Below are 26,937 nucleotides of genomic sequence, written 5' to 3'. Positions count from 1 at the left end.
AGGTTCAAACACCCCCACTGACAAACCGCGGAATAAAATCAAGACCACTGTGCTATACCAAGTCTTAACACAACACATAATCCTGCACAATCACACACAATACCACACAATACCACACAATACCACACAATACCACACAATACTGCACAATGCTGCACAATCACACACAAGTCACAATCACACACCACACCACACCACACTACACCACACTACACCACACTACACCACACTACACCACACTACACTACACAAGATCACAGACTGTACTGTACTGTACTGTGCTGGGCTACTCACGACTATGTCAAAGTTCCCAGCATCGTCCTGCTTGACGGTGGCGATAGGCTTGCTAGCTTGGCACGCCGCGTTGCACACCTGCTCGACGGGAGTGCTGAGACACTGGCATCGGCCAGTGTTGACATCCACCGTGAAGTTGGCATTGCCACACACCGTGGCACAGTCCAGTGACGACGCAGCAACACATTTACGAGTGCTCGCTAAACGCAGCTGCCCATTTGCGCACCGCTCCTCGACCTAGAAACCAAATCAGCAAAAAGAGAGAGTTCATTAAAGAACATTTCTAAACGGGTGAACAGAGGCAACATAAGGACCGTTTTCAGGGTTCATTTTGCAGTAGTCTGAAATCTATTCCAGAAGATCACGCAGCTTGGGTGGGGCTATGCTCACACATGGATCACACAGCTTGGGTGGGGCTATGCTCACACATGGAAACTCGCACACCTGTACACACATTCACTTCCACTTCCACATGCCCATCAAAGCGATGATAGCAAACACGCTACGTTGTGACATAGCAACACACGCGCGCACACACACACACACACACACACACACACACACACGCACACGCACACGCACACGCACACACACATACACACACACTCACACACACACACACACACACACACACACACACACACACACACACACGTCGGTACAAGGTGCTTACCTGCGGCTGACAGTCATCCGTACTATCTCCTTCAGTTGTCTGCACACTGGTCTGATCTATGTAAACAAAACCGGCGAGACATTCGCAGGATCCAGAGGATACGTGGAAGGCACGGTTTGCTCCGGTACATAAGCATGTCGCCGAGGTAACCGGATCTCGTGTAGCGGAACGGCCACACGGACGACAGGCACTCGAGCCTGCGACCGGGCTGAATGTATTACCGGAGCAAGGCTGACATGTTGACACGTTGCTGGCCATGGTGGCTGCACTGAACTGCCCAGCTAGACAGGCAATGGCTGCCGCTGATCTCTCGGGGCAGTAGTGGCCAGTCGGGCATGGGTGACGTGTACTGTTACTGGTACCGGCCGGACAGAAGTAACCGGCCGGGCATAGCTCACAGGTCAGGTGATTGTCACTGCTGTACGTGCCTCCTTCGCACTGCTGGCATGCGGCTGCTGGGCCTGTTCTGCACAACGAGTTGCTCAAAGCTCTGCTACCATCAGGACACGGTATTGGATATGCTGAGCCGACCGGGCACTGGTCCGGGTAGCGACAAAGCTCCGGAATGGATGCACCCTTCACGCAGTAGAAGCCGGCAGGACAGGGAATGGACATGCCGATTTGTTCGGGCTGGCAAATGGCCGTCGCCGAGCAAGGACTAGGTAGAGCGGCATTGGACAAGCACGATGCTCGCAACGGACAATACGAGCCGATCGGACACGGATCAGGCTGGTACGAACCACGCTGGCACCTGAAGCCAGGCGGGCAGGGTATTCCGCTAATGTGACTGTTCTGCTCGGTGGTGCCATTGCAATAATAGCCAGCCGGACATGGTTCACAGTCAGCTGCACTAGCTGCACCGGGTACAGCACGGCGAGTGCCAGCAGGACACACAGCAGTTAGCTGACCACCCTGGCAGTAGTAGCCGGCTGGACACAAGCGACCCATCACGGCGCCTAGACCCGTCTCGTTGCACCAGAACCCATCCGGGCATATGGCACAGTCGTTGGCCGATATCGAGCCCACGCTGCTGGTGTACGTGTACAACGGGCAGGGCTGCGGTGGCTGGCCGGCCTTGCAGTAGTATCCGGGAGAGCAGGGCTGCGGTGTTGGACTACCTGCCGGACACTCATAGCCATCGTCACACGCCACACAGGCACTGATCTGGGATGCGTTGAGATAGCGGTTTATAGTGTGCTCGGGGCACGGGACGGGGTTGACGGCACCAGTAGGGCAGTAGTGACCAGCGGGGCACCAGCCGCCCAGAACAGGGTGAGGATTCATGTTGGTATTGTTCTCACCTTCATCCGTACTCGTCAACAGCTCTGCACAGCGAGCAGCGCTGGGGAAATACAGGTTGCTACCAGTTACATTCACACTTGATGAGTTCATCATGCTGGAGTTGATTGACATGGCGTTCGACATATTTGACATTGAAGTATTTCCACCGCCAAACATTGTTGAGTTGGTTCCGACAGTATCCGGGGTGTTGGACGAGTCCGAGCAGTTGGCACGCAGGCAAAGGAACGTGTCTGATAGAACTGACGACAGGGATGTTTCATTGACTAGCAACGGCAACAAACCGCACTCAAAGTAAGAGACCGGATCAAACACCTGCTGTGGTGTTGGCACCGGGTTTCCACTTTGGCAGAAAAAGCCGGCTGCACACGGTCCAGCAAGCTGGCCGATGCGGCAGAACATGCCAGCAGGACATGGGGTACAGTCGCTGCTCTTGGACAGGCCAACAACCGAGGCGTTGGTGTAGGTACCCGCTGGGCAGCGTTTTGGCGAGTTGTCCGTGTTCAGCGGGCAGTAGTGGTGAGCTGGGCAAATGAGCGGCTCTGACACATTGTCCGCACAGTAGTAGCCCTGGGGACAGTCGATGCATGCCGCTTCACCCAGACCAGGTTGATACATGCCGGGTGGACATGCTTCGGGGTACGGGGAACCTTCGGGGCAGAAGAATCCGCGCGGACACAGACCATCGGCTGGTGTTGATGTGTTGACAGCCCGGGTAGGCGGGCAGTAGTATCCGGCAGAGCACAAGCCAGACGCAGCGGTCAAGCCTTCGCCGGAGCAGTAGCTGCCGCCGGGACAGGGGAAGCAGAAGGATGCGTTACGTGCACCGGTGACATTGCGATATGTACCTTGCGGACATGGTTCAGGTCGCAGGACACCAGACTCGCAGTAGTGACCAGCAGGACAAGGTAACAATGCCGGAGAGACAATAGCCTGACCACCGGAGCAGAAGTAACCGGCGGCACAGAACTCGTTCGGCGCGGTCAGGCCATCAAGGGTGCAAGCGTATCCGCGTAGACAAGGCTGACACTGAGACACATTGTGAAGGCCGGTGATGTTGCTGAACGTTCCTGCCGGGCACGGCGTTGGAACAAATGTACTTCCCCTGCAGAACGAGCCAGCAGGACAGTCCGTGGGCAGCGTGAGGTTTACTCTGCTGCACAGCTTTCCAGGGTCACATGGTTGACACAGTGCTCGACCAGGATTGGGATTGTATGTTCCCAGTTCACAGCCCAGCTCAACAAACGATCCCCGGGGGCAGTAGTGGCCGGGAGGGCAGACATAGCCGTGGCGAACGTCAGTCGGGCGAGCTAATGGCGATCCACCGGTGCACACGTAGCCAGCGTCACACGGCGGTGCTTCATCAATCACCATTGAGCCATCAAATTCACAATAACGGCCCGGAGGACAATCAGTGCACTCATCAGCTGTACCCACGCGCTGGCTCAGGGACTGTTTACCTTTAGGGCAAGGGACAGGAACTGCCGAGCCGACCGGGCAGTAGAAGCCGATTGGGCATGGGCCATTGATGGGTAGCGCCGTGGCAGAGCTGTTGCTTGTTGTGTTCGCTGTGGCGTTGAAAGATGGTAACGATGCCGGACGTGGTGTGGTAGCACCTCCACCACAGTAGTATCCAGCGGAACAGTTTCCACCAGGTAAGTCTAGCCCTGACTCGCAGTGCTCACCAGGTGGGCAAGAGAAGCAATCACTGGGTGACTTCTGGCGCACTACCGGTCCAAACGTGCCAGGTGGACATGGAATCGGATGATAGCCAGTTCCAGCCGGGCAGTAGAAGCCTCGTAGACAATCACCGGGTGTTACTGATGTCGATACGTTCACACTTGAAACACAAGAGAATCCCGGTGGGCATTGAAGACATGCATACTGGCGAGACAGAGGCTGATAGGTACCGCTTGCGCATGGAATTGGTGAGCCAGCAGCGGCAGGGCAGTAGTGGCCAGGTGGACATTCAGCATTGCTGGGTGCTGCTTCAGAAGAGTTTGCACTACAGAAGTAACCAGCGGAGCAGTTGCCGCTCGGCAGGGCGTTGCCAGTGCCCGCACAGTACAGACCCGAGGGGCACAGGCGGCAGTGAGACTCCGCTTCGTTGTTGAAATCCGGGCTGTACGTACCCGGGCGGCACGCTACGGGCAGGGCACTCCCTACGGGGCAGTAGGAACCAGCAGGGCAACTGTGCTGCCGCGGTGTGGTAGCATTGCCTTCACAGTAATAGCCGGCATCACACAGACCACTGGGAATTACAAGGCCACTCTGCTCGCAGTACCAGCCGCCCAGACACGGGACTGGGGCCGATGAACCCAAGGGACAGAAGTACCCAATTGGGCAGATTCCGCCGGTGGCAGACTGCAAATCAGGGCAGACACACTGTGCTGACGATCGTGATTGATTGGCACACACGGTAATGGATCCAACAGTGCACTGCTGGTTCACTGTCATGTTCTGACATGCACCTGTCTGATTGCCAATTGAGCATCGTGGGCCTGAGGACTGGGAAGGCAGTGCATGCACAACTTGTCCAACACCGACTGGCGAGGGAAGACTGGCGCCAGAAGTGCAGAAGAATCCTGCGGAACAATAGCCGGATGGCTCGGCCAAACCAGCCTGTCCACAATACATTCCGGGGCTGCACAGTGCACAGTCCAGTATACTCAAGGCACCAGTAGTGTTGTAGAAGTAGCCTGCCAGGCATGGGTACTGTGAGGCAATCATAGTGCCATTCGGACAGTAGTGACCTCTGGGACAAGGTGTTAGAACGCTGGGGTTGTAGGATCCTCTAGGACAGTATGCGCCAGCCGGACATGTCAAACACGCACTGTATCCCCTGGCTGGTGTGTATGTACCCTGGGGACAGGGACGTGGGTGGGCTGTACCGGACGGGCAATAGTGCCCCACAGGGCATGGCCCAGCGAGGCCAGTGTTAGTGATATTGTCCGGGTGAGCTGTGTCCGAACCATACAGGCAGAATGCCCCGGAAGAACAAAGACCGGTGGTGTTTGAAGATCCATTGACTTGGCAGTAATGTCCCGGCATGCAGGGTAGGCAGTCTTGCACACTGGCAGCGCCGGCACTATCACGATACGTCCCAGCCGGGCATGGTGACTGGACACGGCCCGTGCCGTTGAGGCAGTAGTGTCCAGGACTGCACTGACGTGCCACTCCGGACACGCACGTGTAGCCCGGAACGCACGTCGAGCAGACCGCCTGCGCAGTTGCATTGGTGAAGGTGCCGTCACCGCACACTGTCCGCACACCACCGGTACAATAGCTACCAGCCGGGCAAGGAGCGCCGGTCACACCGTCCGACGGTCTGGCAGAGTGAGCACCAGAAACACAGTAGTAGCCATCGGCACAGAGTCCTGTCGCCGCACTCAGGCCCACTGTACCACAGTACGAGTAGGCACGGCAAGGTATGCACGAGGAAACATTCTGTGCCGACACGAGAGGTTGGTACGTGCCGATCGGACAAGGAACGGGCGCAGAGATACCGTCGGGGCAATAGTGACCAGCTGGACAGTCGACAGCGTGCGTTGAGAGATTGACAGAGGACGTGTTGCAGAAGAAGCCGGCGGGACACGAGTAGGACGGAACGGTGAGACCTTGCACGGGACACAGATATCCGGTTGGACATGGCACACACTGAGACACACTGGACAGCTCAGTCATGTTGTTGTATGATCCCTTAGGACAGCGGATACCAGCGTAGGAACCGAGCGGGCAATAGAATCCTCTAGGGCACACAGATCCAGTGAGTCCGTCGTTGGGATTGGCTTGTGCTGCCGAGCCGAAACACATGTAACCAGGGCTGCATGGACCGCTGGGACTGGTGGTACCGGAATTCAGGCAGTACTCACCTCTGGGACATGGTGAGCAGTCCAACGCAGCCGTTAAGCCGGTGACATTGCTGTAGGTACCCGGTCCACAGGGGTATTGATTGCCTGATGAAGTACCGGTTGGACAATAGTACCCAGCGGGGCACATGGATGGTGTGGAGATGCCCCCAGAGCTGTTCGCTGGACAGTAGCGACCTTGCGGGCAAGGAAGACACGTGGCCTGGCCAGGACTGGGTTGGTATGTACCGGGAGCGCACGGCGTTGGACTTGCAGTTGAATTCATACAGAAGTATCCAGCAGGACAGGAGTACGTTGGCGGTGCGGAGCTAAACTGCCCTGTCGGACAGTAGAACCCATCGGCGCACAGCTCATTGGGAGCAGTCAAGTTGAGAGACGAGCACACCCTACCCGCAGTGCAGTTGACACAGTCGGCTAGCATTGTATTGCCCGTGCTCGGCGAGAATGTACCCAGCGGGCATGGTGTAGGCGCTGAGCTCTGTACGGAACAGTAGAAGCCAGCCGGACAGCGACCACTGGCTGGACTGGTGGTGACAGAGCCAGCCAGACAATAGTAACCAGCACTGCAGAGCACGACTGGCACATCGGTACCGTACAGTGGACACGCATAACCGGCAGTGCAGAGCTCGGGACATGCACTGCCATTGCGGCAGTATGAACCTGGCCAGCAACGACCGCCTGGAATGGCAGCGCCAGGACACGAACAAGTGGATAGATCAGATGCGTTTCCAATGGCCAACGGCATGGATGTGTTGCTACCGAGTGTACAGTAATATCCTGCAGAGCAGACACCGGTTGGCTGTGAGTTACCGCTGCCTTCACAATACTGACCACGAGGGCATGGCAAGCACGAGGAGATGTTGGCTGCTCCGCTCAACGGACCATAACTCCCGGGCGGGCAGAGATACTCCCTGCCGTGCGTGGTGCCTTCCGGGCAGTACGAGCCGTTGGGGCACGGCGTGTGGATGTAATCGCTGGCGTTACTCAAACAGAAATAGCCGGCAGGGCACGGAGAGCACAGAGCCTGGCCGACAAGACCATTGTAGGTTCCAGCAGGACATGGTATTGGTGTGCCCGTTCCAACAGGACAGTAGTGCGTGCCAGGACACTCACCGCCGACACCCGTAACATTGCCGCCAGCAGGGTTAGGCCTGTCAACACCATGCTGGCAGTAAAACCTAGCATTACAAGGACCGGTGACATTGGGAGAACCCGGCACACTGCAGTAGTACCCTGCAGAGCACGGTGAGCACTGCGATGCCATTGATAAAGTGGTGCGAGAGCCAAACGTTCCCACAGGGCACTTCATCCAATCAAGGTCCGTGCCAGCCGGGCAGTAGTAGCCCCGTGGGCAGGGCACTGGCACCACACCATCCACACAGTAGTACCCCTGGGGACACTGGGAACACTGTGTGGACCCAGTAGTGTTGGAGTAGGTGCCGTTGAGACAGGGCACTGGTGCTGCGGAACCAGCCGGGCAGAAGTGACCAACGGGACACGTTCCGCCAGTCGGGTCAGCCCCGCCGCTGCCTGGTGTGCTGCTTGAGGAGCGCAGTGTGCAGAAGTAGCCACTTGCACATGGACCTGATGTGTTGGACAGGCCAGTGTTGCCACAGTACTGCCCGCCATCACAAGGCTGACAGTCGGATGCCTGAGCAGCGCCAACGGTATAGCGATAGGTTCCCAGAGGACATGCCTGCGGTGATGGAGTGCCCTCGGGGCAGAAGTGTCCCACGGGACAACGGTCTCCGTGCAGCTGGGAAATAGGTGCTTCCTCGTGCGAGCCAGAGTAGCAGATGTGGCCAGCTCGACACAAGGCAGTGACATTGACAAGACCGGGAGTTGCACAGTAAGCGCCGGCGGTGCATGCCTGGCATTGCGATCTGTTTCGCAATCCTTCAGCCGGTGAGAACGTCGACACTGGACAGGGCAGCCCGGCGGATGAGCCAGCAGGGCAGTACTGGCCAGCCGGGCAGATAGCGCCAGTAAGGCCGTCGGCAGGTGTTGACCGAGCAGAGCCATTCACGCACACGTATCCAGCAGAGCAGGGGCCGGTAGGTTGGACAAGTCCTGGTGATGAACAATACTGTCCGGGCAGGCATGGACTGCATTGGTAGATACTGATCAGAGAGTTGACGTTACTGTAAGAACCAGCTGGACACAGGTGCTGCCGAGACGTAGATGTACCCGAGGGGCAATAAGATCCAGCAGGGCAAGATGTTAGCAGCTCTATGCCAGCAAAGCTACTGTTGTGCACCACTCCAAGGATGGCGGTGGACTGCGTAGCGTTCGCTGCACAATAGGAGCCCTGGATACAGGTGTCACAGGTCTGTTGCAAGGCGTTCGGCTGATAGGTGCCGGGAGCACAGCCCAGAGGGTGTGGAGCACCAGCCGGGCAGTAGTGACCACGCGGGCAACCATAGCTACTTGGTGTGGATGTGCTTTGGCCTGCCGGGCAATAGTGCCCATTTGCGCATGGCCCGGTGACATTCGTGTTGGCTGAGCCCTGGCAATAGAAACCGGCCGTGCATTGTCGACAGTCAGTGCTGGACGTAGCACCAGCCACACTTCGGAATGTACTCGCTGGGCATGGCAGTTGAACAGCAGTAGCATTCGGACAGTAGTATCCGGGTGAACACAGCTTGGGCGATGCAGTAACATCAGCACCTGCGCAGAAATAGCCCTCCAAACAGTCTCCGGACGGTTGAGCAAGAGCAGAGTCACTGCAGTACTGACCAGCAGGGCATGGCTGTGGACGCTCACTTCCAGCGGGGCAATAGTGCCCTGCAGGGCACACTCCACCGGACTGGTTCACAGACAACATGGGGCATTGGGCCAAGATGGACATATTGGTGACATTGCTGGTGAATGTTGGCTTGGGTGAATCAGCTGCTTCGGTGCAGTACCAGCCGGCGCTACAGAGTCCGTTCGGCATGGTCAGGCCAAAGTCCCGACAGTACATTCCTGGCAGGCATAAGCGACACGATGCCCTGCTAGCTTGCTGTGTTGCATTGTTGAAAGTACCCGGAGGACAGGGATACTGCAGGGAAGACTGGGTACCAGCAGGACAGTAATGACCCGTGGGGCATGGGTACACACTGAAGTCAGACGTGTTCCCGGGGCAGAATACCCCGGACGGGCAGAGCGAGCAATTGGACTGGGAGCTGTAAGGATTGAACATTCCCAGAGGACACGGGATAGGGTATGAAGTTCCGGTGGGGCAGAATGTACCGGGAGGACATTGGCCACCGGTACCGTTGTATCCGCTGACAGGTATAGCTACACTGACTCCGATTGAACAGTAGTAGCCAGCTGCACATGGCCCAGATACCTGTGTCAGTCCTGCAGCATCACAGTAGGAGCCAGGGGAGCACGGCTGACAGTCAGTCACCGCTGCCAAGCCAGTGCTATTGCTGAACGTACCGGGTGGGCAGAGTGGGGTGTGGCGGCCGGTACCTATTGGACAATAGCTACCGGGCGGACAGATGCTGATGTGACTACCACCGTCACAATGAAAACCTGCCGGGCACATGTAGCATGCTGATAGCTGGGTGGTGTTTCCAAACTGGCCAGCGGGGCAGGAGAGTGGAACGGCGGTGGCGGCAGGGCAGTAGCTACCCACTGGGCACACATCGGCAGACGCTTCCGACACCGGGGTGGGACTTGTTGCAGCGGCAGTGCAGTAGAAACCAGGATTGCACAGTCCAGACACACTGGTCTGACCAGCCGTATCGCAGTAGTAGCCTGGCAAACAATCACTACAGCCATTGATGTCAGCGGCCAGTGTGGCATTGCGGAACGTACCTCTGGGGCACGGCCGTGGAGAGGCTGTACCCTGTGGGCAGTAGTGACCGCGAGTACACACACCGCCACCCTGTACACTGGACACTGGGTGGCTACTGACTGCAGAGATGCTACAGAAGTAGCCAGCATTGCAGGGTCCAGTCGGCCATGCCAGACCAGCACTAGCGCAGTACATGCCGGGTGTGCAAGCAGTGCACTGTGATGCATTGGCAAGTGATGTCTGGTTGGAAAATGTACCCGCAGGACACAGGCTCGGCGTGGAGGAGCCCTGTCCACAGTAGGATCCTACAGGGCACACATCCCCCGTAACGCCATCGGTCGGCTGTGAGTTAGCAGCAGTGGATGTACAGTAAAAGCCAGGGCTGCAGAGACCGGATGGTTCGGCCAGACCTGGCAATGCACAATACCAGGCTGGCAAACATGGGTGACATTGCGTAGAATTCCTCAGTCCTGTTGCATTGCTAAACGTTCCCGGAGGACATGGTTGTGGCGATGAGCCCTGCAGGCAGTACTGTGTGACTGGGCATGGCAGGGGAGTGACTGTTCCATTGGCACTGCGACATGCTTGACCTGCAGGACAAGGAAGACAAGCAGCTTGTCCAGCAGAGGGTTGATACTGATCCAGCGGACACGGCAGAGGTGACGCACTACCTAGCGGGCAGTAGTGGCCAGTTGGACATTGGTACAGAGCTGGATCCATGACTGATATAGCCGTTGGGCAGTAGTAGCCACTTTGGCAGAACCCTGTTGGACTGTTTAGGCCGGATTCATTACAGTAGCGACCCGGTGAGCAAGCCTGACAATCTGTAACATTGGGATTTCCTAGCGCTGCGGAGAACGTTCCACGCGGACACGGAACAGGTGATGTAGCACCCAGCGGGCAATACGATCCACGCGGGCACAGTGAGTCGGACGGTTCTGCAGACAGACTGCCCCCGGTACAGTAGTATCCCGCTGAGCATTGACCAGATGGCACAGAGAGGCCATGCTCCGCGCAGTACATACCAGCTGGGCAGGATAGCGGTCGAGATGACCCACTCGGGCAATAGAACCCGGGCGGACATCGGCCACCAGTGATGTTGACGGGACACGAGCACTCGGCTATAGTTGTACAGTTCAGACTGGCATTGGCAGACAGGGAGCCAAGAAGAAGTGGGGCCGGTGATGTGGCTGCACCAGTGCAGTACCAACCTCCACTGCAGTTCCCAGTGGGCAGAGCCTGAGCATAGCCATCACAGTACATGCCAGGTGGACAGGACAAGCATGATGACGCATTCACTCCACCCGTGTCAGGATTGTAGGAACCCGGTGGACACATGTACTGAGTAGCTAGTTGAGTTCCCTGCAGACAGAAGCTGCCCGCAGGACACGGTGTCAGCTCGTACGTAATAGATCCCTGCAGGCAGTAGTAACCAGCGGGGCAGAGCTGACACAGGGCTTGCTGTGTGGCATTGGTGTATGTACCGGCCGGGCAGGGTACAGGCCAGGCAGTGCCGGTAGGACAGTAGTGTCCAACGGGACACACGCTACCATTGCCCAGATGTGCACCCTGTGGTGTCGGCATGGTGGTGTCCACACCCCGGGCACAGAAATACCCTGCAGCACAGGCCGACGTGTAGTTCCTCAGGCCACTGGCATCACAGACGTAACCACCAGCGCAAGGCGTGCACTGGTCAGCCGACGACAGACGCAATGACAGGCCATGCGTTCCTCTGGGGCACAGCTGCCAGTTAGCACCAGTAGCAGCTGGACAGTAGAATCCGAGAGGACACGGCTGTGGAGTGATACGGTCTACACAGTAGTGGCCCTCTGGGCAGGGCTGACACACTGATGCACCAGTGTGGTTGGTGAATGTTCCATTGGCGCAAGGAATGGGTATGGGCGAGCCGGTCGGACAGTACGAGCCAACAGGACATGTGTTCCCTGTCGAGCCATCCGTGGGCGAGCTGGTCATTGCACCGAGTCGGCAGAAGAAACCAGCCGAGCACGGTCCAGACACGTTGGTTAGACCTGGGATAGCGCAGTATGACCCAGCGCTACACGCCACACAGTCACTGGCATTGTCGTGTTGACCATCAGGCAAGAAGGTACCAATCGGACAAGGAGCAGGAGTGGAGCTACCCACAGGGCAGTAATATCCTGGCCAGCATGCGTCACCAGATGAAGCATTCGCGGGCTGTGATGTCGATGAGCCGAGCGTGCAGAAGAACCCGCCAGCACACAAGCCCGTGCCCAGCGAGGTGTTGAGAGCCGACTGGGCACAGTAGCGGCCGGGTGTGCAAGGAATACACGCCGAGACATTGCCACTGCCAGTATGATCGTTGTACGTGCCAACAGGGCAGGCAGGATAGTTGCCATCAGAACCAGTGGGGCAGTAATACCCAGCCGGACACACGTCACCGCTAATCCCATCCACAGGTTGCGGCAGTGCAGCACGTAGAGCACAGTAATGTCCAGCGCTACACAGACCAGTTGGTTCAGTCAGGCCGTACGACGCACAATAGGAGCCACCAGGACAAGGCGAGCAGTCAGCAGTTCGGTGCAAGCCAGTGGTGTTGCTGTGTGTGCCTGGTGTGCATCGGTACTGTGTTGGGTGTTCGGTGGCGTTCGGGCAGTACGAGCCAGCTGGACATATGACGGGCCACACAGCGCCTGTACTCACAGACACACTGGCATTGGCACTTACAGCTAGAGTAGGTTGACAGTAGGATCCGCTTGGGCAGACCTTGCATGAACTTTGACCGGTTTCATCTTGATACTGTCCAGCTGTGCATGGACTGGGTGACGGACTGGCCACTTCACAGTAGTGTCCAGTTGGACAGACTCCGTCCAGAGGGTCGGAACGGTTCTGCCCACCTGGGCAATAGTAGCCAGTCGAGCATGAGCCGGACGGTGTTGTTGGATTTGATCCGTCGCAGAACATGCCAGCAGGGCAGTTGGAACATTCCTCCACACTCGCCAGTCCACTAACATTGCTGTAGGTACCTGCCGGGCAGGGTACAGTGTACGGCGTGCAACGTGTGCAGTAGTGACCAGCGGCACAGGGCTGTGGAGTGGGCGATGTGTCCCAGCCACTGCAGAAGTAGCCGGCTGCACACGGTCCCGTTGTGTTGGCCTGACCGGCCAGTGCACAGTACATGCCACTAGGACACGGCAGTGGACTTGCTGAACCAATGGGGCAATACGTTCCGGCAGGGCAGATAGCACCCGTGCCGTTTACCAGTTCTGCCGGACAATGTGGCCAGAATGTTGAGCTATTGCCGGGGAGCATCGGTGTTGCTGACACACTGCCACCAGGACAGTAGTAACCGGCCGAGCACAGGCCAGTTGGCTGGCTGGAACCGAATGCAGAGCAGTAGTAGCGTGGTGGGCACAGGGCACATTCCAGCTGAGATTGCGAGTGAGTGCTGTTGGAGAACGTTCCTGGCGGGCATTGGTGCTGTGTGGCGTGCATCGTCCCTACTGGACAATAGTGACCTGCTGGGCATGGCGTGTCTTCAAACGTACTGCTTGTCGCCAAGCAGTAGAATCCGGCAGGACACTGCAGGCACTCGGATAAGCCGGTTACATTACTGTACGATCCTGGCAAGCAGGCACGTGCAGCACTGCTCCCGAGTGGGCAATAGTGGCCAGCAGGGCAGATGTCACCACTGCTGGAGTTGCTGGACGGTCTCTCCTGATCAGCGCCTTCAGAACAGAAATAGCCAGGAGCACAGAGACCAGAGACATTGACTGCACCTTGCAGAGAGCAGTAATAACCGCCGGGACATTGTTGACATTGGCCGACGTGCTGCAAACCAAGCTGTGAGTTGAGCGTTCCACGCGGGCATGGCTGTGGGTTTCCACCTGTACCGGCTGGGCAGTAGTAGCCCTCGGGGCACAAAGAAGCGTTGACGTGCGGAGCCAAGCAGAAGTACCCAGCGGGGCATTGGCTGCACAGGGCTGCCGCGGTGTGATTCATGTACGTTCCGTCCCGGCACTGTATCGGCGATGGTGCGCCCAGAGGGCAATAGTGGCCTAGTGGACACGGCGCACCACCAGCTCCATCGTTGCCATCGGGTGTAGCACTGCTAGCACCCTCGGTACAGTAGTGACCTGCTTGACACGGTCCGGACGGCGATGAAAGACCAGTTTGTGCGCAGTAGTAACCTGGCCAGCATGGCTGACAGTCAGCAAGGCTGCGACCAGACGTAGTGTTGCGTAGGTATCCCGTCGGGCACTCCTGTGCAAGAGCAGTGCCACTCGGACAGTACATACCTTCCGGGCAGTGGTCACCGAACGGCTGCAGCACTGGTTGGGATGTGTTGCTGCCGGTGCGACAGTAGAACCCAGCATGGCAAGGTCCACTGGGTGCACTCAGGCCCGATGTGTCGCAGTACGTTCCCGAAGTACACGGAGTACATTGGGAGGACGCTGACAAGCCTGTTCTGTTGCTGAAAGTGCCCACTGGGCAATTGCTCGGAGCAGTGGTACCCTCGGTACAGAACCGTCCCATTGGGCATGATTGACCGGTGATTCCGTCGCTGGGATTGGGTACTGTGGCGTTGATTACGCAGATGTGGCCAGCAGAGCAAGGCCCACTGGTGTTTGTGAGGCCTGGATCTGCACAGAACTGTCCAGCTGGACACGCAAAGCACTGGCTGGTGGACGAGAGGCCGGTCGCATCACTGTAAGTACCGGGTGGGCACACATACTGTTTGGACGCCTGCGTGCCAGCAGGACACACTGAACCGGCGGGACACACGGCGGGGATAACAACACCACTGGGTGAAGTAGTGGTCGAGTCACAGTAATACTGGCTGGGACATGTCTTACACTGGCCACGACCGGCTTGGTTCTGATACAGGCCAGCAGCACACGGTACAGGTGCACTGCTATTCACAGGGCAATAGTGACCAACAGTACAGTTATACTCATAGCCGGTGTGCTGACCACCTGGACAGTACTGGCCTGCCGGACACACGGCACTTGGCTGGGAAAGTCCCACGCCGGAGCAATAGTGACCCGGTGTGCACGTCAAGCACTCCGACATGTTTGCATGGCCCATGCTAGGGAGGTAAGTCCCTGATGGGCACGGCTCGGGAACAGCGCTGCCAGCCGGACAGTAGTATCCATCCGGGCATAGCTTCACCGCCGGATTGGACACAACGTCGCTACCGTTGCAGTAGTAGCCTTGAGAGCACAAGCCTGATGGGTATTCTAGCCCCGACTCAGCACAGTACATTCCGGGTGAGCATGGTCGTGGATAGCTACAACCGACCGGACAGAATGAACCAGGCCAGCAACGGCCACCCGTGTAGTTTGTGCTCGGGCAGGAGCATTCCGACAGGGAAGTGTTGGACTGGCATGATTGTGAGAGACCCACGGGTCTTGGCTGAGACTGGCTAGCACCGCCAGTACAGTACCAGCCACCGGAACAGTTGCCACTCGGAGAAGCCAGTCCGTCGTTACCACAATACATACCAGGCGGGCACAGCAAGCATGACGATAGGTTTTTAGCACCGCCGACAGGATTGTATGTGCCGGAGGGGCATGCTGTCTGATTCGCGTACTGTGTTCCCAGCGGACAGAAGTGACCGGGCGGGCAGAAGTCTGTTGCAAATGACGTGCCCACCTTGCAGTACTTACCTGCAGGGCATGGCTCACACGCCTGAAGGCCTTCTCGGTCAGCATGAGTGCCGGCGGGACACTTGCGAGCATCGGCCGATCCGATCGGACACTCGTGTCCCACCGGGCAGATAGCACCAACACCCGTGTGGTTTCCAGTGGGCAACATCTGATCAACACCACTGCTGCAATAGTAGCCAGCGCCACAGAGGACGCTTGCATTGGATGTGCCGTGTGTTGGGCAAACAAAGCCTGGTGGGCACGCCAGACACTGGTTCTCGAGCCAGATGCGGCCAGACGGGTGGTAGGTGCCCGGCGGACACGGCTGAATGTCGTGCCCGGTACCGTTAGGACAGAAGTGACCAGCAGGGCACGGATCAGCCGTGTGTCCACGTACACAGTGGTGGCCGTCGGGACAGATGAGACAGGCAGACGCACCAGTGAAATTGGCGTACGTCCCGTTCAGGCAAGGCTGTGGGCGCATGGAGCCAGATGGGCAGAAGAAACCGACCGGGCAGATATTGCCTGTAACACCGTCAGTTGGTGAGCTACTGTTGGCACCACCGATACAGTAGTAGCCTGGTGCACACAGGTTAGTAGGAGCTATCAGGCCAGGTCGATCACAGTACATCTGTGGTGCGCAGGCCACACAGTCAGCCACTGATGACTTCCCAGTCACGTCAAGGGAGGTGCCGGGAGGACACGGAGTTGGCTGGCCACTTCCCTCGGGACAGTAGTTGCCGGTGGGGCAAGTCGCGCCGGTCCTGTTGTACGGTGCTGGATTGCTGGCACCACCCAAGCAGTAATAGCCAGCAGTGCATAGCCCAGATGTCTCTGTTAGGCCAGTAGAGTTACAGTAATGACCTGCAGTACAAGATGTGCACTGTGCGGATGTTGCTAAACCTGTTCGATTGCTGAACGTTCCAGCTGGGCAGGGGATACCGGACTCCGACTGCACTGGGCAATATCGACCAGCGGGACATGACCTGCCAGTGGAACCATCGCTGGGCTGTGATGTGAGCGCTGCAGAGATGCAGACATAGCCTGCCGCACAAGCACCAGTGGGAGCAACTAGCCCCGGAGTAGCACAGTACATACCACCTGGACAATATGAACACTGGGATTGCGATGATAGAGATGTCTTGTTGCTGTATGTGCCAGGTTGGCAGGGATTCTGCACAGCATATTGTGTGCCTCGGGGACAAAAGTAGCCAGGCGAGCAGTCCTGAGGAGATGCAACACCTCGAGATGAAGATAACCGACAGAGTGCTGTTGTAGAGTTTTCATTTGGATCACAGTACTGACCCAGTGGGCACTGTAAGCATGCACTGGAACCATTGTTTGGCTGATAGAAACCTGGAGGGCATGCTGTAGGAACTCCTTGACCCGACAGGCAAGAGTGCCCAGGTGGACACGACAATCCGGTCGGGGTTGCAGAGCTCTGCCCTGGAGGACAGTAATAGCCCTCGGAGCAATTTCCAGTGGGTGCGGGAAGACCTGCAATGGCACAGTACATTCCGGCAGTGCACGGCTGACAATCGGCAGTGCCGGTGGCTTTGGCGTGGGGCTGGAAAGTGCCAGCCAGGCAGAGAGTCGGACTGGACGAGCCATCAGCACAATAGGCACCAGCAGGGCACAGCGAATCCGGGTCAGCTTGTGTGTCTCCTCCAGTGCAGAGATGTCCAGCCATACAGGGAGCAGAGGGTAGTTGCAGTTGTGTTTGTCCACAGTAGAAACCAGGTGTGCATGGTGTCGGTGCTGCAGAACCGGTTGGACAGAAGCTACCCAGCGGACACACATCACCACCACCCAGAGCACAAACAGAGCTGTTGGAGACATTGCTCGGCGTGGCCGTCCTGGAACCTGACACACAGTACCAGCCCGCAGTGCAGTGGTCAGTGGGAGCTGGTAGTCCTTGTTCGGCACAATACATACCACCGGTACACTGCAGACAGTGTGCACTGGAGTCAGCACCAGTGCGGTTATTGAACGTGCCGGCTGGACACGGGTAGAGGAACTGGCTGTAGGTGCCGGCCAGGCAGTAATGCCCTTCACTACACGGCGACAGAGTATAGTCTATAGTGGCATCAGCACAGTAATACCCAGCCGGGCAGATCAAACACTCACTTGTACCAGTCTGGTTGGCATACCGACCGGCTGCACATGGCAGAGGACGTGCTGATCCGCCGGGACACATATGACCGGGAGGACACAGTCCACCGGTTCCCACATTGGACATGTTTCGACCAGGATCAGGCACGCTGACACCGGACTGACAATAGTGTCCAGATGAGCAGTTGCCAGTGGGCGAGGTGAGAGCCGGCATGTGACAGTACAGTCCTCCACTGCACTGAGTGCAGTTGTCTAGGTGTGATAGCTGAGTAGCCGAGCTGTACGTACCTGCAGGGCATGGCCGCCAGTCGAAACCTGTACCAGCCGGGCAATAGTAGCCAGCGGGACACGGCACTGCCTGATCACCCGTCGTACACTGAAACCCTGCTGGACACAGGTCACACAACACGGCTCCCAGCGCCGAGCTTAGCGTACCGTTGACACAGGGGACCGGCGCGGAAGAACCCTCGGGACAGTGGTGACCTATGGGACATATTCCACCAGCTGAGCTGTTGCTTGGTGGTGCTGCCAGCGCCGCCCCTGCTGAACAATAGTATCCCTCGGAGCAATTGCCGCTCGGTGAGGTCATTCCAGAATCTTGACAGTACTGTCCTGGGGAACAGGGCAGGCAACTAGCCACTGACTCACCTCCGGGAGTGGGTAAGAATGTGCCAGGCGGGCAAGATGTGGGCTGTGAAGAGCCATTGACACAATACGAACTGGGTGGGCATTGATCACCGAAGGAGTCGTCCAATGCGGATGGCATGGCATTTGTAGCATTGCCAGTACAGTAGTGTCCCGCAAAGCAGAGACCTGTAGGTTGCATCAGTCCCTCACTGGCGCAGTATGAACCAGGCGTACACTGAGTGCATTCCCCACTTGACTCCAGGCCATTTCTTGCTCCGAAAGTGCCAGCTGGACACGGCTTGCCTTGAGATGAGCCTGGTGGGCAGTATTCGCTTCGCGGACAAGTAGCCCCAGTGACATTGTCCACAGGAGCAGGCTGGGATGCACCCAGAATGCAGATGTGTCCGGCGGAGCAGAGAGCAGATGGCTGACTGAGACCCTCTGACGCACAGAATCTTCCTGGTGAACATGGCGTGCACTGGCTGGAGTTTTGCAGCTTGGTGGTGTTGCTAAATGTGCCACGTGGACACAGATACGCCTTGCTGCTGTTCGTTTGCAGTGGGCAGAAAGAGCCTGGAGGGCACGGAGACGGTGTGACTATTCCGGTGGAGCCGTTGACAGTGTTGTTGCAACCACCAACATCACCCAAAGTACAGTAGAAACCGGCTGGGCAAACTCGACACTCGGATTGACCTGCTGTATCTTGATAGAGGCCATTCTGACATGGTACGGGCGCAGCAGATTGCAGAGGGCATGCAAAGCCAGTGGGACATAGGATGGCCGAGGCGTTGCGCTGCCCAGATGGACAGTAGTAGGTCGAGGCACACGGACCGGACACGGCGGAAGCTCCCCACGAGGAGCAGAAGAACCCCGGTGTGCACGGAACGCAGTCCTGTTCATGGCTGGCACCCTGGTCTGGCTGGTACGTACCCGGTGGACAAGGTGCTGGAGTGCCGGTGCCGTTGGGACAGTAGTATCCAGGAGTGCACTCGTTGCCCGTAGGGTTAGCCACCGACGAACCAGAAGTGCAGTAGAACCCAGCAGAGCACGGTCCCGTTGGTTGGTGCAGGCCACCAATAGCACAGTACTGTCCACCTGGGCACGGTACTGGATACGGAGAGCCTTCAGGACAGTACGAACCAGTTGGGCAGATGCCACCCATGATGTCTGTCGTAGTGCAGTTGATAGCCAACAATGAGCTGGAGTTGGACGGCGATATCGGATGCGGAGACACTGAACCTCCAGTACAGAAGTAGCCGGCATTGCACATTCCTGCAGGCTCTGCCAATCCTTCAGTATCACAATAGTAGCCTGGTGTGCAGCGCTGGCAGAACAGTGAAGACGTGGATGCGGACTCGTTGTTGAACGTGCCCGCTGGGCATGGGTACTGTGTCACATGCCGTGTCCCCAGTGGACAGTAGTGACCAATGGCACACGGATACAGCTGAGGATTGCTTGTGTTCTGCGGGCATGCATAGCCAGTAGGGCAGTCACCGCAAACAGACTGTGTACGGAGTGATGTGTACGTACCGTTCGTGCACGGCACTGGATACGCAGTAGCCTCCGGACAGAAAGAGCCGGGAAAGCACTCACCACCGGTACCAGTGTAGTTAGCAGCATCGCTGACCGGACGCGCCGTGTCCACACCAGACAGACACCAGTATCCGGCAGCGCATGTACCGCTCACAGCACTCAGACCCATGCTGTTACAGAAATAGCCACCGGTGCACGACGCACAGTCATCAACGCTCTGTCCACCGGTTCTACTGCGGAACGTTCCCGTCGGGCAAGCAGGCAGTGTGTAGCCAGTAGCAGCAGGACAATAGTGACCCGGCCGGCACAGTTCAGCAGTGTCACCCACTGCACAGAAATACCCAGCCGGGCAGACCTGACACATTGCCGAGCCAGTGCTGTTTGTGAACGTACCGTTGGCGCATGTCGTCGGCGATGACGAGCCTAGTGGACAGAAGCTACCACGTGGACAGATATTGCCAGTGACACCATCTTGCGGTTGACTGATGCTGGCCTGTGACGTGCAGTAGAATCCGGCCGTGCACATTCCGGACACGTTGCCAAGACCAGGTCGATCACAGAACATTCCCGGCGTGCAAGGCAGGCACGCAGATACACTGACCTGTAGCGTCAACGGCTGGAATGATCCGGCAGAGCAGTTGACAGGCGCGGCAGACTGTTCAGGGCAGTAGGCACCCAGTGGACATGCAGCTCCTGTTGTCGAGTTACGAGGTGTTGCGGTCGACGATCCGCCAGAGCAGAAGAAGCCCTGAGCACAAGGGCCGCGGGGGACGCTCAATCCTGGCTGATCGCAATAGAATCCCGCTGAGCAAGACACACAATCACCGAGTGCTGATTGTCGTGTTCTGTTGTTGAAGTATCCAGCCGGGCATGGCTCAGCGTGGCTAGCACCCATGCTGCAGTAGTGACCAGATGGACATGGAGCACCAGTAGAATCAGACCCGGATGGGTTGGGAACGCTCGCATTCAGTCTACAGAAGTAACCAGCAGCACAGAATCCGTGTGGCAACTCACTGCCGGCGTCCTGACAGTACTGGCCGGGGGGACAAGGTACACATGCTTCTGCACCTTCGCTACCTGTCTCGTTGTTGTAGGTGCCCATCAGACATGGGTACTGCTGCTGATACGTTGTTCCTGGGGGACAGTAGTAGCCCGCGGGACATAGTAGAGGTGTGGTGATAGCTTGTGTTCTGTTTGGCAAGGAGTTGTGACTGCCCGGTTCACAGGCCATGCCCGCGGGGCACTGCAAGCATGTGGCTTGTGTGCCAAGTCGCTGGTATGTACCTGGGCGACACACAGCCGGTGATACACTGCCAACTGGACATGCATACCCTGGCAGACAGCCCTGGCTGGGCAGCTGACTCTCGGTGTCATTTCCGGGGCAATAGTAGCCAGCCGAGCACTGTCCCGACGTTTCATTGTTGCCAAACCCAGCGCAGTAGTGACCGGCAGTGCAGGGTTGACAGTCGCTTGTCATCTGGTTGCGGACACGAGGTGAGAATGTGCCTGGCGGACACGGCACTGGGGACTCGGCTCCGGAAACGCAGTAGTAGCCGGGTGGGCATTCACTGCCGTACTCCTGGTCCTGTGGGTTGTTCACTACAGCAGTGCCATTGCAGTAGTGGCCAGCCTGACACAGGCCTTCAGGACTGGATAATCCAGGAAGAGAGCAGTACTGACCTGGTGGACATGCTAGTGGTAGCTCTGAACCTGCCGGGCAGTAGTAGCCTGCCTGACACTGATCACCTTCCAACACACTTGGACACATGCACGATGACAGCAAGGTGCTACAGTTGGGCGACGGCGACAGTGAGAGCGATGCATTGGTAAGCGGTCGTGGCCTGGCAGTTGTAGCGCCACCGCGACAGTAGAAGCCAGCGTCACACAGGCCGGATGGCAAGGCTAAACCGGACGACTGGCAGTACTCACCAGGCGGGCAAGGCAAGCACTCTGCTTCACTCTCAGCTCCGGTTGCGTTGTTGAATGAGCCAGGCTTGCAAGGATTGGCAACGTCCGATGGAGTACTCTGTGGGCAGAAGTAGCCTTTCGGGCACACACTATTGACAAGAGATGAGGTGTTGCTGGGACAGAAATATCCAGCAGGACAAGGTGTACAGCTTGCTTGGCGACTGGAAGATGTGTAGGTTCCTGCAGCACATACTTCTGGCAGGGAATACCCTGATCCACAGAATGAACCAGCAGGACACGGGCCACTATTTTCAGTGCTATTAGCTGGCATGAACGACTCGGCGGAGGAGTAGCAGAAGTAGCCGGCTGCACAGAACCCTGACGGCTTGTCAAGGCCTTGCTCGCCACAGTAATGGCCAGGCAAACAGGGTGCACAGTCAGTCAGGGATTTAGAGCCAGTGGCGTTGTTGAATGTTCCGCTTGGGCAGGGCTGCGGCTCGGCAGAACCCTCAGGGCAATAGTGACCGGTGATGCACAGAGACGCATCCCCAGTTGAGTTGTCATCAGGCGTGGCAGAGTTGGAACCAGATCGACAGTAGTAGCCAGCAAGACATGGACCACTGGTGGTCGATGCGTGTGGAGATGGACAGTAGCGACCACCATCGCACTGTGTACACTGACCGCTTTCAAATATACCCGTGACAGCACTGTAGGTGCCAGGAGGGCATGCTTGCCAAACCGAGCCAGTTCCCTGGGGGCAATACCAACCAATGGGGCAGTCCAGCGGCGCACTACTGCCGTTGACGCAGTAGTACGCAGGCGGACAAGAGACACATTGTGATGCTTGAGTCTGATTGCTGTAAGTACCGTCCGGGCACGCGATAGGATTGGCCGTGCCTTGCGGACAGGCGTGGCCCACAGGACAAACTCCACCAGTGCTTGACTCGGCTGGTGTTGCGCTGATCGCAGATCGCCGGCAGAAGTAGCCCGCGTCGCAGAGTCCGGTGGGCTCGGTCAGTCCCAGGCCAGCGCACACGCTACCACCATCGCAGGGGAAACACTCCGATTGACTGCGCAGGCCAGTCACATTCGAGTAGGACCCAGCCGGGCATGGCTCACCTTGCTCTGACCCCAGCACACAGTACATAGCCACGGGGCACACGCCGCCCGTCGAGTTGTCCACTGGCATGGCGGACTCGGAGCGCGACACGCAGAAATAGCCGGCAGAGCACGCTCCGGTCACGGCTGAGAGGCCGGGCGTAGCGCAGTACGAGCCAGCAGAGCAAGCCTGACACTCCGCCTCGGATTCGAGTCCCGTGGACGGGTTGAATGTGCCAGCAGGACAGGGGTACTGGTTGGCAAAGCGAGTGCCGTTCGGACAATAGTGACCAGGCGGACATGCGGATGGCAAGCTGATTCCGCGTGCGCACTGCGTGGCATTGGACACGGTGACGTTTAGACTGCAGAAAAATCCTGCGGGGCAGTCCAAGCACGCTGGCTCGCCGACAATGCTCTGGTACGTTCCATCTTGACATGGCACAGGTTCCGGTGAGCCTCCGGGGCAATAGTGACCTGCTGGGCAAGTATAGCGTGCAGGGCTATCGGATACCTGACCCTCTGGGCAGTAATAACCTGGTTGACATTGCACTGTGGCGGCAGAGAGACCGCTGGTTGGGCAGCTCATACCCCGCTGACACAGCAAGCAGTCGCTCAGCATCGTGTTGCCCATACTCGGGGAATAGCGACCGGGCGGGCAGGGCACCTGTTCGGGTGAGGCAACTGGGCAGTAGTGTCCTGATGGGCATATGTTACCCGTCGTGTTGTCAGTGGGTGTTGGGTGCGAGGCACTGGATAGACAGTAGTAACCCGCACTGCATGCACCACTTACACTACTAAGACCTGTAGCATTGCAATAGTATCCCGACAAGCATGCCAGTGGTGCGGATGAGCCTTCAGGACAGAACTTGCCCACAGGACAGAGATCTCCGGTGCCCGAAAGTTGATTTCCACAGAGCATAGCAGCGGTGGGTGTAACTGAGCACGCGCCAACGCTGCAGAAGTAACCTGCCGAGCAGGCATGCGAGGGCTGCGACAGGCCTGCACCCACACACGCCATGCCCGGCGAACAGGCTTGGCAATCGTCCAGGCCCTGACGCTGAGTCTGATTGTTGAACGAACCTGACGGGCAGGGATACTGATACGCATGCTCCGTTCCATTCGGGCAGTAGTGGCCAGCGGGGCATGCCAAGCTAAACACAGTCGTGTTGGCCAGGCAATAGTAACCGGCCGGGCAGGTGATACATTCGGCCTGCTGGATCAGATCATTATACGTACCTGCAGGGCATCTCAGCGGCGTGCCAGTTCCCGTGGGGCAGTAATGACCGACCGGACATGGTCCACCCACGGCAGAGGCTGTCGGGCGCGGAGTTGGGGAAGCGGCCGTACAGTAGAACCCAGCATCGCACTGTGAGCTTGGCTGGGTGAGGTTAGTAGCATCGCAGCTGTAACCACTTGGACACGCCGTGCACTCACCCACATGTGTTAGATGTGTGCGGTTGGAGTATCGTCCGGCCGGGCAGGGAACCGGGACACTGGTGCCCAGTGGGCAATAGAACCCGGTGGGGCAAGGTCCGTAGCGACCCTGCGCATCGACGGTGGGCTGGGCAGATGGAGCACCTATCCCACAGAAGAATCCTGGGTCGCACTGTCCAGTGGTTTGCGTAGCATTGTACTGAGCACAATAATCACCGCCAGTGCACGGTTCACATTGAGATGCATTAGCAAGACCACTGCTTGTGCTGAATGTACCGGGAGGGCACTGCGACCAGTCGTACCCAGTTCCGGAGGGGCAGTAGAACCCCGGCGGGCAGTCGATGTACTCGCCAGGCACTGTCATGACACAGTACTGACCAGCCGGGCACACATCACAGGACACGGCATGAGAAGCGGTGGTCACACTGCCATCAGGACACACAACCGGTGTGCCACTACCCGTAGGACAGTGACTGCCGCGTGGACACCCGACCGTGCGTGCACCAGGGCTTCGCTGCGGGCAATAGTAACCGGCGGTGCACGGGCCAGAGACCTGGGATAACCCGGTTTCATTACAGAACCATCCGGCAGTGCATGGCACACACTGATGCTCCGCACCCAGACCACGGTTGGGATTGAACGTTGCAATCGGACATGCCAGCGGTGCAGAGCTATTCGATGGACAGTAATGACCGACCGTGCATTCATCACCGGTTACACCGTCCGTTGGGTTGGACACCGACGCTCCAGCAATGCAATAGTGTCCACTGGCACACGCCTCGGAGCGCACTGCAGCCGGTCCAGCACAATAGCCACCATGACGGCACAGGGTACAGTTCTCAGCGGACGACAGACCATCGGTAGCACCGTAGCGACCAGGTGGGCATGGCTGCGGCACTGCCGTCCCCACTGGGCAGAAATACCCCAGCGGGCAGAATCCAGTGGGAGAGCTTAGGTCTGTGACATTCGAACAATAATACCCAGCCGGACAGGGCAAGCATTCCACCTGCCCTAAGCTGCTCTGGTAAGTACCACTGCGACAGGTACTGGGTGCAGGTGATCCAGTGGGACAGAAGTGACCACGCGGACAGATGTACTCCGATGGCGTTGATACAGCCTGACCGCCTGGGCAATAGTAGCCCGCCGAGCAGAAACCAGTTGGTGCAGTGAGACTGACAGAGGCACAATACAAACCAGCTGTGCACTGCTGACACTGCGTGATGTTAGCCAGACCAGACTGGTTAGAGAACGTGCCTGGCTGGCATGGTGAAGGAACAGAGCTAGATGCCGGGCAGAACGCACCGGGTGGACACACATTGCCGGTGACACCATCCGTTGGAGTGGGTGAAGCGGCTGCGGATACACAATAGTAGCCTGGATGGCAGTCACCTTGACTGGAGCCTAGGCCTGCGTTGGCACAGTAGCGGCCTGCATCGCACGGTCTTGGCTCGCCCGAGCCGAACGGGCAGTAGTAGCCGACCGGGCACAATCCGCCGGACACGCCGCTCGTACAGTCACACTGTGCCAGCGTGGTGTTGCTGACTATGTCGGTCGGGCGCGGACTGGATGCGCCCAGTCGACAGAAGTAACCAGCCTGGCAGTAACCGCTGATGCTAGAACTGCCTGCACTGGCACAGTATTGCCCTGGTAAGCATTGCTGACAATCGGACAACGACTGACGACCGGCGTGTGGACTATAGGTGCCACGTGGACAAGGGTAATCTGTACTGGTCTGCGTGCCGTTGGGACAGTAGTGACCACTGGGGCAAACAGTTGTGTTGAAAGTCACTGAGCCACTCAGGCAGTAGTAGCCAGCCGGGCAGATCAAGCACTCGAACTGACCTTCGCTGGGGTTGTACGTGCCGGGATCACAGTTCAAGGGAACATGAGTCCCCGAGCCGCACTTCTTGCCTTTCGGACACGGGCCACCTGTCACGCCTAAGCCCGGTGTAGCAGTGTTGGACCCACGCAGGCAGTAGAATCCCGGATCACATGCACCGGTCGGTGACGTCAGGCCGGTTTCGTTGCAGAACGTGCCATCGGAGCACGCCGTGCACTCGCTGGCGGTGGTGAGATGTGTACGCGATGAGAAGGTGCCCAGGGGACACGGGTTAGCATAGCCATCAGCACTTCCTGCCGGACACCAGTACCCCGCAGGACACGGGCCACCGTCACCATTGAACGTGCTACCGGCCACACCTGGCGTAGCGGTATCCACACCTTTAGCACACCAGTAGCCGGCGCTGCAATCACGCGCTGTGGAGCTGTTCACGCCGGCACCCTGACAGTAGCGTCCGCCCTGGCAGGGAATGCACTCTTCCACGCTCTGCAGACCACTGGAGTTGCCAAAGCGTCCGCTGGGGCACAGGAATGGCGGTGAGCCAGTGGCATTGGGGCAGTAGCTGCCTTGTGGGCACACCTAACAGCAGCAAAAACAACACATAAAGCAATCGTTTTGCAGTTCAAATTCTACAACTCACATCAGAGAATATTGCAACAAAGAAAGTACCAAGCTGTCCCATCGTCCCGCTCCAAGCGGGCTCATCCCGCATGGTACTAGAGCACTAGCTTGGTGAAGATGTATCATTATGAGGCAGATAATTCCTTTTGAAGCCATTATGTATGGGTGTCATGCTTCGGCATGGTGCTGAATCTGGGCTGCTGCCTCGGGTAGAGTGA

General features: G+C 57.9%; 1 protein-coding gene across 1 annotated transcript in view; it reads right to left on the bottom strand.

Moving 5' to 3' along the window:
* LOC135804449 (uncharacterized) overlaps positions 1–26,937 on the bottom strand; it is a 73,439-nt gene that overhangs the window by 16,033 nt on the left and 30,469 nt on the right. The window contains exons 40-41 of the mRNA XM_065318319.1: positions 968–26,677; positions 295–531 (exon numbers count right to left, since the gene is read on the bottom strand). Coding sequence (XP_065174391.1) covers positions 295–531; positions 968–26,677 — 25,947 coding nt within the window. The remainder of the gene's footprint in view (positions 1–294; positions 532–967; positions 26,678–26,937) is intronic.

The sequence above is a fragment of the Sycon ciliatum genome, chromosome 1 (assembly GCF_964019385.1).
Source record: "Sycon ciliatum chromosome 1, ocSycCili1.1, whole genome shotgun sequence".
NCBI lineage: Eukaryota > Metazoa > Porifera > Calcarea > Leucosolenida > Sycettidae > Sycon > Sycon ciliatum.
This window is presented reverse-complemented; position numbering and strand designations above follow the sequence as displayed.